Raw genomic sequence first — 18,411 nt, forward strand, 5'->3', positions numbered from 1 at the left:
TAAATGTCCTCAAGTGATGATGCTTCAGTCGAGGGCTGAAAAGGTCAAGCTTGACTTTTTAAAAGAAAAGTCTGATGGTGAATACTTGAAAAGAAATGCATTTAGCAGACAAAGAGGAAATGTGGATAACATCCTTGCAACTGCCATGATCCTCTTTTTGTGTGTGTGTGTGTTAAAGGCCCATAAATGAGGGACTGCAGTGTTTCATTGGTGGAAAATAAAAAGCCATTGTTCTTTTCCTGGAGGATAAGCATTAGGCTACTTTCTTGTCATAGCTTGTTTGGTGGCTACAAGCCAGAGTCTTTGTCTTTTTCTTCTATCATCTCCTCTGTGTTCCTGCAGTAGTTTAAAATGGCATTCACTGAAAAACAGAATTGTTGGGCCAACTTAGGAATTGCTTCAAAAGGTTGCATCCAATTGAATGAAGTGTATACAAATTAAGTTAACAAGTAATATACTGTCCACCGGTTTAAGTCGGACAGAGTTAAATGATTTTATTCTTCTCTAATGAACAGTTTGCACTGATGCAACTTGAAGTTTCTATTTTTTCCAGCCTGAGTATTTGCTTTGCCCAAATGTTAAAGGAGCAATACACCCACTTTAGTAGAGCACCATTTTAAAGGGACAAAACGCCACTGGAGTTGATACGAGTCATCAAAATGCATCTGGGTTCACAAAAGCAGAAGGCCAAATGACATACAAACAGTACTTTACTTCAACTACTGCTCAAATACACTTTTTTTGTGGGTTTTATGGTTGAACTTTTATTTTCCAAGAAACAACAAAAAACAAACATAGTATAGTTTTCCCTTCAGGATGCTGTAAAGCGTCCAACTATCTTTAAACTTTTTGACTTTCTTGCCCTCTCTGTAGCTCACATCCCCAAGACCATTTACTCCCACTGGAATAGTTCAAAGCAGTAGTTTCAATAGTTTAAAGTCATTTGTTCAAACAGCTAAGAATTGTAGTTTCTTAGAATCAAATAAATGCTCATTCTGTTACCTGCTATGTTGAAATAAACCACAGAGATCATTTTCACTCTAATGACAGAGCAGTGTTTAGGATGAAGACAAAAAGACTAAGAGATAGAGACGGTTATTCTATCTGCACATCTAAATACCACTGGAGTTAAATGAGAAAGTATGTGTTTGTGGTTCTTTTGTGATTTGGTGAACTGACCCTTCAACAGAACCCTTAAAGCTTGAAAGGCAGAGAAAGTGAGGTGTAAAAAAAGACGAATGGTCTTGCCGTACATTTTGTGTCCCGGCCATTGTCCCAGCCTCCATCCCCTTCTAGTGCAGCTCTGTCACCACAGCTCGGCTTTATAGAGTTGGCTTTTACGGGAAAATGGACATGTGTGCTTTCGAGGTCAGTCTCGAGGTCCTTAGTGGGTCCAGGCCTTCAGTCAGCTGTAGAAATTCATGAGTGCATGACAGCTGTTTCTCTGACATAAGGAATGTGTCTTGTGATGTCCTGTTAGACAAGTTAAGCCTTGGAATCCTATTCAGTTTATTGGTGAGTCTCACGAGGCAGAATTCACAGCATTTTCCATGTTCCACTGCCCTATATTCTCTGTATTCACCTCTCAGAAGCATGCCCAAAGTGACTGCTGTGGATGTCATTAAGGGGTTGGTAGATAAATAGATATTTATTTACTAGGACAGAAATATAACTACAGATTTCAGTGTCTAATGAAGAACAAATTACAGCAGATGTTTGTATGAGCAGCTTATATTCAGATCTGTACATCATAAGAAGAATAACACGTGACTCTCAGGACGGCTGATTCTCTAATAGAAGAATAATGTCTCATAGAACTGTTTCCTCCCTCCTCCACTCCAAGGCCTCCCCTGCAGCTTTTGTTGCTCCACTCTGGTTGTGGTTGTGACTCTCTGTCATGGCCACCACTTTCTGCTCCAACCTCCACACCTGCTCCCGGTACTTTCTGCGAATCTGCCGATACGAACTCAAGGCTTTACTGAAATGAAACAGACCCACAGGAGCCGACGTAAAACATCCATTTGTGTAGCTTTAAATGGTGAAAGATGGCGATGGTAAAACAGCATGTTGTATACTGTTCACATGATTTTCACCTGTGAGCTTGCGTTAGCCGAGCGATCTGCTCTCCATTGTCCCTCCTGTGGGTGGCGCTGTCTGAGAGAGCTGCATTCAGGGAGTCTTGGACCAAAGCCAGTCTCTTCTTCAGTGCTTGTTCCCTGAAAAAGAACAACAGTTATCATCGGGAGGGAGAACATAATTGTCAGGCTATTCATTTTACTCAAGACACTAAAAACATTTACTTACATCAATCATATAAAACCTATGTAAAGAACCATTTTTATTGCGTGTCCTTCCAAGCGAATGTGATGCATTGTGTCAGCAGCAGTGCTTTATTTAGAAGTATTTGCCACTCAAGGTCAGAGGAGATAAAGGATGCTCTGACATTTCATGGAGACAAAGAACTACCAGTTCTTCATGTCCAAAGTATGCATTTCTGCTGACAGCGTTCCTAAGCAACTGATCATAACCAGGTCAGAGATGCCTGAGTGGTTTGATGCATTTTCAACATGCAGTTTACTCCAGGTGGTGAATTAACGGGTTCTTAAGACACTTTAAAAATAGATTAAGGCCAAAACTTAAATAAATCATATATATCTTTTAGTAGACATTTTAATCAACAGTATGATGACATGATTTATTTCATGCATGTGACAGACAAAGTCAGACTGTTCTTTTTACAGTACTAGTGCCACACTTTAAACACTGGGCCTCAGTATGTGGACTCCTTGTCTCACCTCAGTAGAACCACCTGCAGCTCTTTCACAATGGGTCTGGTTCGAGGTCCAATGATGTCTCCGTCACAGCCGAGTTTCACTGCGTTCTCACAGAGCCTCTGAAATGTAATGGACATTTGGATTGTATTGAAAGTTCAAACAAGCCATTTTCATTCAATTCTCATTTTATTAAAGATATGTACACTTTAATGTGAAGCTGTGGTTGCCTGGCTTTTTTAGATTATGCTCATCGAACACGATGCACTGTTTATCCCCCTGCTATTGTGAGCGCTCAACACTTTTTAATGGCCTGAAGAAGTTCATATGATCAGTATCTTACAACAAAAAACAAGGATTATAGAAATGTCAGAAAAAAATCCATGTGCTTCAGAAAAATGTACTTTTCTACAAGTAATGCCGTTGGTCTCCTGGGTATTGTAAATCAGATTTATGGTCAGACCTCTCTCTGGGGACTTGACCTTCAGGTTGAGAACCACAGATCTAAATGTTGTGAATGATCGGGGCAGAAGAGAAAAACACTGATGACATCTACATGCATGTTAGTGTCCAGCTCTGAGTCTTATCTGAGACTTTATAGGGAGAAGACTCACCACCTAAAGAATCCTGAATGAGCATCTATCCATGTTCATTTAAAGAGGAGCTTGTCTAGTTAGGGGGAAAGAACTGCCCGAGGGTACAACCAAGATGTCTGCGGAGTGGCAGTGCAAGAAGCTTGACCTTAGTTTTATCTTGGTTGCATTATATTTGGGAAATGGGGCTTACAGGGAACTCAGGAAATCTGATTCAAAGGCAGGATCACAGGGCTGATTATTTAATGTCGTCACATGCAAAGTAGAGGTTTTTCAAAATCAGGATCAAACATGTTTAAATTTAAAAAAAATTGACCACAGCCAGGGTACTGTTTTGCATGTGAGTCATTTATGCAGCCACATGGAAAGTTACTGCGATTTTGATGGAAACTGAACATCTTAAAGGCAGCAGAGGTCAGGCAGTGTGCAGGACTCGAGGGGTCTGATGAAGAAAAATTGTGGAAATTTTAAATCTTGGTACAAAGTACTTCCAGATGAGTTCACATATGGAGTCTAGAGTGACAGAAAGCTGTGCTAAGCTAAAGGAGCTGTTCAGGTCTTTGTCATCCACAATGACAGAGGTGCGTGGTGTGGTATGAATCTGTGCTGCTGCGACAGGACAGCCCAGCAGAAGACCTTGTGGAACCAAAATATCCCTCTTTGCCTGGAGGGATTCTGCTTTGGTACATGTGTGATTTCCCATGTGGGACACCCATATTTGAATCGGGTCTGCCACAGTAGACCAACGTCCTGCTCCCTCTTGCTCGTTTCACCTTGACTTTGTGTTATTTGCAAATTCATAAAAAAGCCTGTGTCTCCGCTGCAGGAGTCTGTCCTACCTGTTGTTCAGTCTTACGATCCTCCACCTCCTCTCGGAGACTTTCTGGGATGAAAACTCCAGCAGCTTCTTGGGCCTTCTGGCCCACTAAACTCCACTCCAGACACCTCAGCTCTTTCTCCTTGAGGCGGATCAGAGCTCGCAGATCGGACATCTCCTCCTAAACAAAAGAAGAGTATATAAAGAATTAAAATCAAATACAGCATAAGCAAAGCTACAGTAGAAGATTTGCCAGATCAAAAGCCCAATCAGAATGTTTTACCTCGTCTTTTGCTGTTGTTGTGGGAGTTAAAGCTCTAGACTGTGTCTGACTTTGATTGTAACTACAGCTGATGGTCACCAAAGCCTGACAGTTGTTTAATTCTGCACTGGTCGCCTGACATTTTACATTCATGTTGGTGTTGGTTGGTTGTAGTAATGTACGATATACGTTTGAGTTATTAACTTTGTCCAAAATCAATCCTTTGGTTACTGATGCCCTTCTCCCTATTAGATTCCATATCTGATCAATAGTGAGCAGCGCATTGAGATCTTAGCAGCATGTACTAAATGGACTGTGAAGTTGGACACGGAGATGTAATTAAGGATCTTTTCCTTTTGTTGTGTGTTTTGTTCCTGTCACACTGGGTTCATTTTTCACTACAATATAACATCCTGCATCTCTATGGAAACAGTACAACCATGATTAGAAATGGAGAGAGCTCAAATATATTTATATGCAGTGAAACACAGTCATATGGCCATAAATGTTAAAAGAAGGGAAGGTGCAAGTTGAATTTGTTTCAGAAGAAAATGGAATCAGCATGTACAACATTTTTCTAAGTGCCCATAGGCATTACCAAGTTCAGTTCAGCAGAAAGTTTCCTGAATCTTTGTCATGTGGCTGTTGATCGCAGCAAACACATCTAATTTTAACCTTAGATTTTGGTGAGTTGAAAAACTTCCCATTTTATGTTTGTCGTTTGTTTTGTTTTGTTTCTTCTCCGATTAATTTTGTAATTTATTTATTTATTTTTAAAGATAGCGTGCTCTTCAAAATGTCAGCTGGTTCTGGGTTTAAGAAGGTTAGTGAAGTTTCCTTATCATTAAATGGTGGAGTGATGTATAGAACCAAACTGGAGGATGTGTGTTGAAGGGTTAAATAACTGAGAGAATGTATATATTAGTAAATGGAACTAATAATGCTCACTGACCTCAGATGTGTCAGCAGTGTCTCATATACAAACTATATGTACACTCCAAACACTGTGTTTTGGGACTGTCAGCTAAGGGTAGTATTTTGCAGTACAACATTAATTGTGGCTGTTTTTAATGGGACAAAAGTCACATTTTCTCTCATCATCTCTCTGCACACAAGCTTACATCTGCTGTTTTTTTCTAACAAGATCTGAACTTTCCATCATACAAACTTTAACACAGACAACAAACAGGCAGCTCCTACCCTGACTGAGATGAGCTCATAAAACAGGGAAGCTTTCTCCTTCTTGCTGTCAGGAGGTTTGGTGTTATCTTTAGTCATGTGTCCCCATCTGGATCCAGCTGGCTGACCAGCTTCAGGGCTCAGTTTGCTCTCTGCCCTTGGACCCGGCTTAGGGAGCCAAATGGCTGCTCGGTCCTTCTTCAGCTGCTCAATTTGCTGCCGGAGAGCTGCTTCCCGATCCACCTCAGGCTCAGGTGTCCTGGTGGGACATATATAATGAGTGGTTAAGATAACAATTATATTTAGATTTTAATGATTGCGCTATTATTTTGGCATTTCTAATAGCTTTTGATGCATTACAGCAGTATTATTTAGTTTTTTATTGGTGTCATCACCTACAGAAAAGCACCATTATGTTTCTTGCTTGCATAACAGCACTTTAAAACGTCACCTCTGCACTGTGTGACTCTGTGTTTCCGTCTCCTCTGTGACCCCTGCTGTTGAGAAGGAGGTGGACAGCTCTTCAGTTCCCATTTTCCTGAGCTGAGCTGACGGACTGTCGGGCGGCTGCCTGTCACCGACTGGCTCTGATCAGAGGAATAATGTGTGACCCCAGCTGTGTTTGATGTGTGTGTCAGCAACATTTATACCTGCTGTATATGTGCTATATGGGTACCCTGAACTGTACGTAGTGTTAAACCTGGTATGCAAACACCTGCTGAGTCCGTCTGTGAAGGAATGCTTTGCTGTTTCTTTGCCTCATAAAGTGACAGGAGCTCGCTGTAGGCCTCCTCACACTCCTCACTGTCAATCACAACCACAAAGACAAAATATGACCTCTCCAGATGAGAAGAACACAAATGAACACCGTTAGATTGCTGACCCCTGCTCATTCAGTATTTTGACACGTCAAAAGACTCTGATACTGACACAGAACATGCATATGTGTTGAGACAGGCTTGTGTACAGGTGCATCAGGTGCTTTTTATTGTGTACCAGTATCTGAGAGCCATCTGCAGGGCCGAGCAGTCAGACTCAAGTCTGCTTAGTGTCATACTGATCTGCTCCGACTCGCCCTTCCTTCTCTCCAGAGCTGCAGTCAGACGTTCATTTCTGGCCTTCAGCCTCTCAATGCATCTGGGAGAGTGGAAAGGAGGATGAAGAGAATATAAGCAAAAGAGTTTTAATGGCACAAACAATTAAGTTGTTATGGAGGAAGGTGGAGCTTAACTGTACTGGTCAAAACACAAGCAACCCTTGGAGCATAAAGAACTTTATTGTCAGACCAGATCACTGTGTTGGCCTTCACCATGATCACCATAAAACACATTACAACTTTGAAAGTCAAAATGACCCAGTCTGGCAATAAAATTGTTCTTTATACTACAAGCAGTGGAGTTTTGACCTCTTCAGACTGAAGAAGTGCCAGAATTTACTACTTCGGTTGAGTTAAGCATTCGTCCGACAGTCAGTCGTTTCTGGCTGTGTAGATTTGTGGTCACCTCCAGGGCTGAATAACGGATGTGTTAATGTCAAAAACTGTAGTTCCTCAAATATCCACTTGACACTGCTCTAAAAGTGAGTCAACCCTTGTGTTAAAAAAACAAATTTACGGGGTGCCCGTGTAGCTCAACGGACTAAGCAGGCAACCCATGTACAGGGCTGATCTCTGACACAGCAGCTCGGGCTCCATTCCCACTCATGGCCCTTTGCTGCATGTCTTCCCAAATCCTCTTCTTGTCTATCTTTCACTGCAACTATCAAATAAAGAAAAGGCCAAAAAAAAGACCGAACTTACATTCAACAGCCTGGTACAAAAAAATTGCTTTAGTCTCTACAGCTGATTTCCCCATTAATGACAACTATACGTAGGTGAATCTCTATATAACTCACCAATTTACATTACATTTTGCCCTAAAGTTATATGCATGATTAAGTATATAAAAGGTTTATAATAATTAGGTAGTTAGGAGAAGTCAGGAACTACCTGTGAGTTTCTTGGAAAGATCCTGACCTGCTTCCTTGACTCACCTGTTCAGTCGTTCTGTCTCAGACTCCAGGCTGATGGGGCTGGGACAAGGACTGCCTGAGTTAACGGAGCCCAGTGGAGACCCGTCCCCACCCACAGTTAGCGGTGTTAGAGCTCTGGTTGTTCTTCTGTGGAGTAACGGTGAACCAGGGTAGGGAGGAGAGGCCCAGTCTGGACTGAGAGCCCCAGTAGAGGACCGAAAGGATGGGGAGTGACTGCTGGACCTCCAGGCCTTATGAAGAACAACCAGCTGAAACACGAGAAAGGAGCAGTGAGATTTATTCTTGTTCTCTCACAAACTGTGCTTAATTACTAAAAATGTGTTGTGTTTAGTCTTCAGTGTTTAGCGTTTGCTGGCTGAAAAAGATTCACTTCAGCTAACAAACTATGGGATGGGCTTATCTTAGTGGTGTGATTGTGTGTAGTTTTTCTCACTAAAACTCCTCCAGATGCATCAGTTTATATTACTTTAAAATCTAGTCAAAGCTTTTCGTATGTAGTTTCCCTCCCAACTGTCTCTAACTAAAGTGACTCCTGAGCATGTTCCACCTTGTTCCTGTCTTCTTCCATCTGGCTGACGTTGCTTTGTGCCCTCTGCAGCTCCTCCTGGTGACCCTGTAAGCTGTTTCTGAGGACAGATTCTCTTTGATCCACATCCAGCGTGTCCTCCTGGTACTGGTCCTTTGGTAGGCCTAATGGGCACGAAATCCCAAACTCTCTTTCCATCTCCTCCAGTATCTGCGACCAGTGAACCAAAATTACCAACGGGACTGATGGGAGTCTAAAGATAGCCTGAACAATGACATCATTTTCTAAACCCATCCATTGAAACTCAAGCAGATATGTTTTACTTCATCTCTTCATGAAATTTGTGGAATTTGTAAGATTTTCATCAAAGAACAGCCAGTAAATCCGACCTCACATTAGTTTGTGTTTGAAATTCCAGCTGTACAGACAACAAATTTACACATCTGATAATCCAGTATGACTGATTTTTCCCCCCTCAACCGTATACCTGGGTGGCTTTATCCCAGTTCTCCTCAGCTGCTCTGAGGTGCTCTTTGTGTTTGTCCTGGTCAGAGGCTGTGATGGGGATGGCCCATGTCCTCCTACAGCTGATGGAGTCCTCCACTGATGATAAAACCTCCTGCAGTTTGCTCCAGACAACACCACTGCCTCCTAAAGGACGAATCGCAGAAATGCAGCACATCATCATGTGGATTTAGACACGATTATTTTCACAATAATGATATTTTACTCTTCTTTGCTTAGACCATGTGTGGCTGGCTTTTTCTCAAGATTACACAGTATAATATTATGTATTAAAATAAATATCAATTGTTCTTTAGGACATAAGTTCTAGTACTTTTACAGTGCAGATTCACAGCATCCTAAGTGATGAAGTTTACTGAATACAGGTAAAGTTAAGGGATGCTGATGCCAACCTCGCTCAGTCACTGGTGGTTTATATGAGACAATGGAGGCAGTGTTCCTGTCTGGGCTGCTTCTGACCAGCCGGTGAGACAGAAGGTCTGGAACCAGAGGTCTGGATGGAGCTGCTGGTCGCATGTCACCTGGTTCACTTCCAGAGAAGAGCGGTTACATCAAGATAAGCAACAAGCTCATCATATATTATCTATGAATGTTAAACTGTGTGTTGTGAGTGTAACTGGAGTTCACACAAATCCATTGGTTTAGATCAGTAATGTGGATGTCATCAGTGAATGAATTAAACGTGAATTCATGCTTGTTATCATATGCTTGTCTTACCTGGGTGCCTTCAGTGACCCCATCTTCTTATTCAGTTCAGCGATGATGCTGAGCAGAGTTCCCACTTCAGCCTCACACTGAGCCAGTTCTGCCTGTGAGGGCTCGAGGTTGACTGCAGGGTCAGGGCCCTCAGGGTCAAAGCTTACATGGTCGTTTGGGTTCATCACCTCTGTGTCACACCCTGATCCTACATCCAGACTGTCACATCTGCTCCTCCTGGAATCCTGCAGAAACATGGATTTGTACTTAGAATGTAGGAAGATCATCTGGTAGACCTCAGATGATTGATTATTTTAACTTGATTTTGCTCTATATTATTATTATTATTATTATTATATTTGTATCCCAGTGTTTTGTGATTAAACTTAACTAAATAAAATCTGGATATATATCCACATAAAAACCTGCCGTGCTCTTGAACCAGACACCAGACTGTTTAGCTGCTATTGTTTTGAGCGACGGAAAAGGAGGAAACCAAAACATCCTGAGATCCAACTTCCTGCCTAGCAAATATTTTCTATTGTTTTGCATCAAGAATGTTGGGTAAATGCCTAAACATAAAACATGAAATTGCAAGATAATGTCACTGTTTGTATTTTCTCATAAACTATGTTACACATTCCACCTAGAAATATTCAAATTTAATTCAACACATTCTTCTGTTAACGACATGAATTGTTACATATATTGTGCTACAGAGTTGGTGAGATGCTTTAAATTCCTTATTCCTAACACTCAAATGTTCCTCATCAGTGCCACAGAGAGGCCAGTTCAACATACTCAGGGAAAAAGGAAAATAAACAGCCTGGATAGTTTGTCAGAGCAACACTCGCATTTGCAATTTTGGCAATTTTGTGCCTCAAATTCAGTTGAGTATGCAATCTTTGTGGGGATGTGTAAACCTATAAATGTAAACACACTAATACAGCAAAGCAACGCTCATCAAAAATCCTGTAGCTAATTTAAACTGGTCAGAAAAGTTGTGAGTTTAACACAACATGCAATAATTCTATAAAGAGTCGTCCTCCTCTTGGAGATTATGTTGACACAACGTGTGGCATCTGGATCAAGTATTACATTTTAAAAGTTCTTCACAATCCCACAGACTTTGGCCCAGTTTATCTATATTATAGTTAGACTAGTTCATATATTAAATAATAGATTCCTGACGCGATCACTCACACATTTCTTCATGACTTACCTCCATATTTCTTGGTCTTTCTCGCTGCAGCAGGAGCTCAGTTTGTGACGTGTTTGAACATTTAACAAAATGAGGTGATGTTTTCTTCAGTCCTGCTATTTGGTGTAATTATATTTTCCAATAGTCAGTCAGTCTGTGCAGCAGTCTGCTCTGTGCACGTCTGCCTAACAGCGTTCAACGTGATGAATGAAGTAAGTGGAAAACACTGTGAAAGTCATCCCCACCCATTCCCCTCCACTTTGTGTCCTTTCCTGTTTTGTCCGCTGTTAGCTTTCATGTCGGCTTAACAGCAGACTGTGACCAATGATGTGGACTCTGGATATCCTCTCTGGATATTATGTAATTTATTTTAAGAAATGCATAAAGTGGCAGTTAGTTTAAACTAACACTTGTTAATCTTTAAAGTCCCCCTTCTGGTCAGTGGTTAAACCCCTAAAAGCTCATCTATGTATCAAAGTTTCATATTTTGACATTTTTACATCATATAATCCCTTCATATATCAGAATGGCTGTAATCTTACTGTTAATGCTTACTGCTCTCTCTTGAATCTGCAGATCTATGAAATGCTTGCCTCTTTCTCTCCACACATCCCTCCATTGCTTGCTGTAGCTCGAGCACACCAGCTCAACTACATCTCAGTACAAACGCTGTAAAACTATTCTATGTCACAGAGTAGCAAGTTGCACTGTTGCAGCAGTTCACATGTTGGAATCATAAACTGATTGTGAAGAATAATGATACCGAAAGTCCCACTCTGTAAGATGACAGGTTTGGTTTCTTAAATTTGGCACGTGGAAAATCCCTGGAATTCTGAATTCATATTTTTAAGGCTGTCATTGACACACGGATGTTTTACTGTGCAAATGCCATGCTGCTGATGGATTATTTCCCTCAAACAAACGAACAAACAAACAACAACAACAACAAAAAACAATTAATGTGTTATGAGGGTTCATTTTCACCAAAGCAGACCTGATTCCATCTGTTATTTTTGTTGTAATGATTCTGATTTTATGAATTCTGCTTAAATTATGCTTCCGATACATGCTGCAAAACTGTGTTGACAGATAATCAGCTGATATGCCAGATTTTTATTTAACCCTCCTGTTGTCCTGCGGGTCAAATTGACCCGTTTTAAAGTTTTAAAAAATGTGGAAAAATATATATATTTTCACAGTGAAAACTTCCACATTTTCAAAATTTTTTGAACATTTTTTGGTGAAAAAAAAAACAAATTTAATTTTTTTTTTAAGAACATTCAGAAAAAAATCAACCAAAATCCAGTGAATTTCGCTGTCAAATTTCGGGATTTTTTAATTTAAAAAGATAAAACATTTGAGGGAAACTTTTCAGGAATTTTCTTCCTGAAGATTTTGCTTTATATATATATATATATATAAATTTGAGGACATTTTTTCTGAATTTTTGGACTTTTTTCAGACAAGGCAACAACATTTTTTGGTAAGGACAACACGAGGGTTAAACGTTGTTTTTCTATTTATGTGTTTGTTTTCATTTTGGAGGCTTTCTGTGCGTCAGTGACGGCAATGACAGTAAAAGTTTTAGTGCCAAACTCACGTAAATGTGTCACTTTTGTAAAACGGACTCAGTAAAACGTTAAATCTATCAGTTATTAATTGATTTCTATTAACACTGCTACAGCTGCTTCTTCTACTATCATTACCACGACAATTTTAACAGCTGTAAGAGCAGAAAAGCAGAAGAGGAGCTGCGTTTACTGACCGCAGGCCATAAACTTCATTACCCATGATGCTCTGAGGTGATGCAGTTCCGCATACTTCGTTTCTGGTGAGGAAGTTGTCCGTTCAAAACAAATGTTAGCACGCCGCTGAAATATTTTGCAACTTTCAATGAATTTTTCTTTTATTTAAATTCTGGAAGTGTTGTAAATAGCAGTCACGTAAGTATTCTTCTTCAGTCTAGCGTAACATTTTAATACTTCCCAACTCATCTGTTTTGGCGCATTTGTTGTTAAAGCTAACGAATGCTAACGGCTACATTTTCTACAGCGTTGTCATCAAACATCTCTCTGTGATGCTAAATGTAATACCGCAAACTGTATATTAGCCGCTTAGGGCTAAAGTCACACTTTAGTGGACGCACTGTATGGTCATTTTTCTAACGAATAATCTGCTGTGTAAAGAGAAGTCATTGCGGATATTATTACTCCAGTTTAGACACACACTGAGTTTAAACGGACTGACACACACCTTTATCGTGTAGCATTAGCGTTATACTGCTATGAACTGGGTACTAGTGTGCTAATTAAAGCAGAATATGTTTGTAAAGTCAATGTAGGCAGTCGAGGGAAGGATCTGGCATAAATCTGAGATTCAAGCAGCTTCCTTGTGCACTTGGTGAGATCAGGACAAGTTGTGTGTTTGAATTTGCAAGAAGTCACTATTCAGGATTTAATTCAGACTTTCAGTTGTTTGTATTTTGTTTAGGTATGAGTGGAAAGCAAAGTGAATTTTATTTGTATTCAGGTTTAAATCTAAATGGATTCAGTCAACACTTAAATGTTACCAACATCCCGTTTCTCTGTAAACTAACCTGCCGGCTGCTCATCTAAACTGTCTCATCACTTTGTTAGCATCCCGTGTATCCATGGAGACGCCAGAGCCGGGCCCAGCAGATGGAGAGGAGCGTCTGGTGGAGCTGCGACCTCGGACACGCTCCAACCCTGAGGGTGCCGAGGACCGTCGCAGCAGCACGGGCAGCCTCGGAGGCAACAGTAACCCAAACATATCCCAGCCTGCGGTGGGAAGTCGAGTGGAGGGAGAGGGTGAGGCCTCGACCAGCGACAGCCCTCCGAGTTCCACCACCACCACGGTGTCAGCATCCACAGCTCAGACTGTAGCCCCTGCTGCTGCTGCAGGTGTTACGGCTGCAGCCAGCGCCACAGTACCGCTGTCCACTGCCGCTGTGGCAGCCAAAGAGCGGCCGAAGCCCACACAGCAGCAGCAGCCCACACTCACAGCCTCCGTCCCTCCGCCAGCAGAGTACCAGCTCAGAGTTCCTCGTGTCAACTGCCCAGAGAAAGTGGTAGGTCCACAAAACATTCCTGATTTATGAAGTATGAATCTACGTATAACAACTGACTCTCACTATGCGGCTTGCATTACCTGGTGTTGTCTTCCTCCTGACAGATTATCTGCTTAGATCTTTCTGAAGAGATGTCTTTGCCAAAGTTGGAGTCTTTCAATGGGTAGGCAACTGCATACTAAACCCTCATTCTTCAGTGAAAATGTTTTGTATTTGTCAGTGCCTAATTTGTCTTTCTTTGGATTTAGATCTAAAACAAATGCTTTAAACATATCCCAGAAGATGATCGAGATGTTTGTCAGAACAAAACACAAGATTGACAAACGGCATGAGTTTGCTCTGGTTGTCGTCAACGATGATGCCCTGTGGGTGAGTACAGGAGCCTTTTAATCAGTGCTTGTTTAAAAAGTCTGTCAAACATATGTCCAGTTTAACTGGAATATTATCTGTTTTTTTCTTTCTGAGTATAACACTTACAAAATAAAATTTCCTTAAATAATACAAGAAACATTCTAATCCTCAACATGCTCTTAGCTGTTTGTTTAGGGGAGATTTATTAACATTTTTTAAAGATATTTTAAATAAATGGATGGGGTGGGAGGGTTATAGGTTTATAATGCTGTCTGTGCTGTTTTTGTTGGTGTTGTTGGTCCTCTTACTACTTTTACGAAAAGTCCCAACAAGGGACAGGAGTTTAAAATTAGATTGATGCTATACACTCTGTATGTAATATGTCAGATATGTTCCAAGTTAATTGCATGGTTCCTGATTGAATAAATAAATATATTGAAATTGAATGCACTAAGCAAATGTATTGTAATATTATTTCATGTCTGTACATATCTCAGCTGTCAGGCTTCACGTCTGATCCCAGAGAGTTGTGCAGCTGTTTGTATGACCTGGAGACCAATGTATGTGAATCCTTCAGTATCCTTCCACTGAAAACTAATTATGAAGCAACAAGAGCAGATTTCATATGACAAAATGCTCACTTTCAAGCTTTCAGTTTTCACCTTAACTGTCCTTTGTAGACCTGGAGGATCTCCTTAATGTCATGTAAGTATCTGCACAATACTGATCTCGTATATGAAAAAGTTTGGTATGGTTCTGAAATATATGAAAGTGACATGGGAAGGTTTCAGCAGCTTCAGTGAAGGTTTTTGCTTTGTAGTCGTCAGAAGATCGACTTGCCGCTAATGGACAATGTTCAGACGATCCCACCTCCATATGTGGTTCGGACTGTGCTCATCTACAGCCGCCATACAGGACAGCTACAGTTTAACCCTTCTGAGGCTGTTAGTGTAAGTACAGCACTGCAACATCCTGCTTTCTGTCTGCACTTTAGTTGGTGCATTTCTTACTGGAATTTGTATTCCCAACTGTAAGAAACTTCTTTTTGAGTGTTTGTGGCTCTTTGGAGCTAACTGTACATTGACGTCACAGTCTTGCTTGTTCCTCCGTCCTGCTACAGAAAATGCTGCAGTCTCCATATTTTTTCTTCGATGTTGTCTATTTGCACAATGGAGTAGAGGAGCAAGTGGATGAGACCAGCTGGAGGGTGAGTAGAAGATGTTGATGGAGGGTGATCAGTTTAAACTGTGTGCAGCAGCTCTATGATGCAGTTTGGCTCAATATTTCACTTCAGGATTTTTGGTCTTGTTTCTAACCTTTGCCTTGTCAATTTGAGACAAGTTTCTTTACAAGCAATAGGTTAATTTTAAAGGTCCCATCAGGTGAAAATCAGATTTTATTGTCTTTTGTGGTTGTTGTAAACTTAGATGTTAATGGCAAAACTGGTAAGATATGAACGTGTTTACTTTTGCAATTCCACAAGTCTTCCAACAGCTTTACTAGCCGTTAAAAATGTACTGAAGTGCAGCATTTTAGATGAGAGATCAATAGCCCAAACTTTGTATAATTCTACTGTCTCACTGCCCGCTGCCTTCAGATGAACCATTTGAAATGAGGAGCTGCCTCACAGTTCGCCTGGTTTATTTACTCTTTAGAGCTGCTTTGCTAACACTACAATGTCTCAGCCACAGCAAAGCAAACCAAATGTCCTTCTGCTTTCATGCACTCCCAGCTTCTGAGGAACTGAAGATAAGGTGGACTCCTTTTAATTGTTGATGGCAATGTCATCACAACAATAGGAAAATAGTCAACTCGAGCTCAAATGTTAAATTTGATCCTGTTCGAACAGGTCAGAGCTCTGTGGAAACTAAAGCTGAGGACATTCGGAGATGATGGAAAGACCAGTTAGAAACCAATAAACAGGAACTGCTTCTGTTGTGTTCTTCAGCGAAACCTAAACTCAGCTGATGTTTACATCCGTTTGCTCTCTGTGCTCACATATACTGCATTTTAATACAACCAACTTTCCAATAAAGACGTTTTCATTAACATATTTTCTGTTGTTGCACAGCAAAACCGAGTATGAAATAGAGACTGAAACGCAGCACATTATTGCTACGTGTTAACCAGCAGTCACTTCAAAGCCAAGCTGCGGCTCTGCAAAGCTAAACTACTGATTTTTTAACCACAGTGTTATCTGACCAACTCACGATTCACATGAGCTGAAACCAACAGCTGTGCTGGGAGCAGGTTATATTTCCAGGTAAAAGGATCGCTGAGAGAGAAAGTTAGAAGCCATAGAAAGTCCTGGTCTCACAGACTCGTTAGTATCAATGTGGACTGCCATATGGTCAACTGTTTTTTTTTCCACGTTGATACACAGACTCAGAGAGAGTTTTCTTGCTTAAGGGAATAGACAGTAGCACCTCAGCCGCATTAGATCTACAGACATTAAAACAGCCCGTTTAGAGCAATCCTAAAACAAGGGATAGTGCAGTCATGATACAATGAACCATCTTTGCTGTATTTTAAGGTAAAACATAAAGACACTGTGGGGACATGCCAGACTTTTATTCATTTGTTGAAAAGAGGCTTAGTACCGTACATGTCTGCCATCCTACTGAGCATTAGTGATGTAATGAATGGCTTGAATGTAATATGAAAGCTTTTCGCATGATGATGACGTCTACATATGCTGTTTGTGTTTTACATTGTGGCTGTCTAACATTTCCATTTCCTCCAGGACAACTACACCTCTTTCTGTAACCTGGACTCAAAGGGCATGTGCTATCGCTTTGAGGTTTCCCTGAGTGGACCTGCCATCGAGCTGCACAACTGCATGGCCAAACTCCTGGCCCATCCTCTACAAAGACCTTTCCAGAGTCATGCATCGTACAGCCTGCTGGAGGGGGAAGACCCCCAGGACATTGAAGCAACGGTCTAAACTGAGATGCTCTCAAAAAGCTCCACTTTCCTGTGAAATCCACACACACTGTAGTTTATCAGAAAAGGGGCAGAGTTCTTTTCAAGTATACGTTATTACTGTTTTTTTCCATTAGCTGCTGTAGAGCACTAGATCAAGAATATTTGGGAACACCAGACACAATTCTAAAGAAAAAGGAGGGTTAAAGTAAGTGACTAAATGCACAGTCATTGTGTTTCCAGAACAAAAAGGATGAGTCAGTGATTGTTCTGAGCCGAGGAAGTAATAAAATGATCCAGTTGTAGCGGTAAACTTGTTGGAGGTCTCTGGAATATTGAAGGCTGACTCAATTGCTGCATGTACTCCCATTATTTTTAGTTTTTTCCTTCAAATTGTAGACCTCATTGATCTGTCTGTAAGTCTTAAAGGGGGAAATCAAACAAACTAACATCTGTGACAGTTTCCATAGCGACAAAGTAATGAACTTCTATTTGATGCACAGAACCTACAACTGATGTAACAATGCCTTTTCTTTTAGTTACCTTTCACCTCTGTTGCCTGTTTTAATGTATTTTCCATTTTATAAGGGGTTGTTTTTCTTGTCATTTTTGCGTTATGTTTCACAGACAATGGAAGAATGTAGATAGAGTCATGTTTTTTCCTTGACAGTGATTTCTGTGGCGTTGGTTTGATTGTAAAAAGGCCTCTTGTACTGCTAGTCTAACTGCACTTGAAACACATTGTACAGACAAGCTTTTTGAAGCTGCTTCTGTTTATTAAAAAAGGCATGTTCAATCATATCTTTGATTTAATATTTTTGTTGTGCTTTCTACAGTTTTGTCAGGAGATGGCAGCAAATTGCTTCTTCACAATTCAAAGGGAGCAGTTTTATTTTCATAAGTGCTCCGTCTAATATTCTGACTGGCAGTTTTGGTTAAATGCTTCTGCTTTGATCTGTGTTAAATGGTCATTTGCTAATCTTTCTTTGCTTAAATTGTCACTGTCAGTGTCCATAATCTCTGTCACTCACATTTCTGTCTGTAGGGCCTCCTTATATGACAGCATGATTAAGCAGCTACGATAGTCAATAGTGCCTCTTATCCTGCTTTGGCATGAATATGACTTCAGTGGTAAAGATAAGCTTTCCTGTTACCTTGAAGAAGTCTAGCTGGCTGTCTAAATAGGAGTTTTATCACTAAAAAGCAACATCTGTTCTGCCATTATAAGAGGCGTTTTATCAAAAGCTTTTAACCATTTGGTTTCCTGTTTTTGTTCAGAAGTTGTCCAACTGCTCTGTCCTGATTTCTCACTTTCTGTCACTCTAACGCACTTTTATAAATTAGTTTTTTTTCCGGTGAAGACAGTTTGTCAGGGAGACAATGGGGAGCAGGAAAACCTCAGGTTCGGAGGACCTTTCCCCTTTCACACCCTTCCCCAGCCGACCCGAC

At 40.7% G+C, this 18,411-nt stretch overlaps 2 protein-coding genes across 3 annotated transcripts; one reads left to right on the plus strand and one right to left on the minus strand.

Annotated features, from left to right (window-relative positions):
* Nucleotides 1–1,492: 1,492 nt before the first annotated feature.
* ushbp1 (Usher syndrome 1C binding protein 1) lies at nucleotides 1,493–10,825 on the minus strand. 2 transcript variants are annotated; one of them, XM_022201524.2, is made up of 14 exons: nucleotides 10,623–10,825; nucleotides 9,422–9,645; nucleotides 9,097–9,233; nucleotides 8,667–8,830; nucleotides 8,201–8,389; nucleotides 7,654–7,901; nucleotides 6,619–6,759; nucleotides 6,338–6,426; nucleotides 6,074–6,209; nucleotides 5,644–5,881; nucleotides 4,204–4,362; nucleotides 2,796–2,893; nucleotides 2,094–2,216; nucleotides 1,493–1,978 (listed from the first exon to the last, which is right to left on the minus strand). In XM_022201524.2, the coding sequence occupies exons 1-14, from the start codon at nucleotides 10,626–10,628 to the stop codon at nucleotides 1,810–1,812; spliced, it is 2,121 nt and encodes a 706-aa protein (XP_022057216.1). In that variant the 5' UTR covers nucleotides 10,629–10,825; the 3' UTR covers nucleotides 1,493–1,809. The 2 variants fall into 2 exon arrangements, with proteins under 2 accessions (XP_022057216.1, XP_022057215.1); XM_022201523.2 differs by having other exon boundaries at nucleotides 6,323–6,426.
* A 1,588-nt stretch (nucleotides 10,826–12,413) lies between these two features.
* babam1 (BRISC and BRCA1 A complex member 1) lies at nucleotides 12,414–17,763 on the plus strand. Its single transcript, XM_022201522.2, has 9 exons — nucleotides 12,414–12,544; nucleotides 13,238–13,689; nucleotides 13,794–13,852; nucleotides 13,938–14,058; nucleotides 14,538–14,616; nucleotides 14,721–14,745; nucleotides 14,861–14,990; nucleotides 15,161–15,247; nucleotides 16,784–17,763. Exons 2-9 carry the CDS (start codon nucleotides 13,252–13,254, stop codon nucleotides 16,982–16,984), a joined length of 1,140 nt encoding a protein of 379 aa, XP_022057214.2. The 5' UTR covers nucleotides 12,414–12,544; nucleotides 13,238–13,251; the 3' UTR covers nucleotides 16,985–17,763.
* The last annotated feature ends 648 nt before the right edge of the window (nucleotides 17,764–18,411 follow it).

Source organism: Acanthochromis polyacanthus, chromosome 4 (assembly GCF_021347895.1).
Source record: "Acanthochromis polyacanthus isolate Apoly-LR-REF ecotype Palm Island chromosome 4, KAUST_Apoly_ChrSc, whole genome shotgun sequence".
NCBI classification, from domain to species: Eukaryota; Metazoa; Chordata; class Actinopteri; family Pomacentridae; genus Acanthochromis; species Acanthochromis polyacanthus.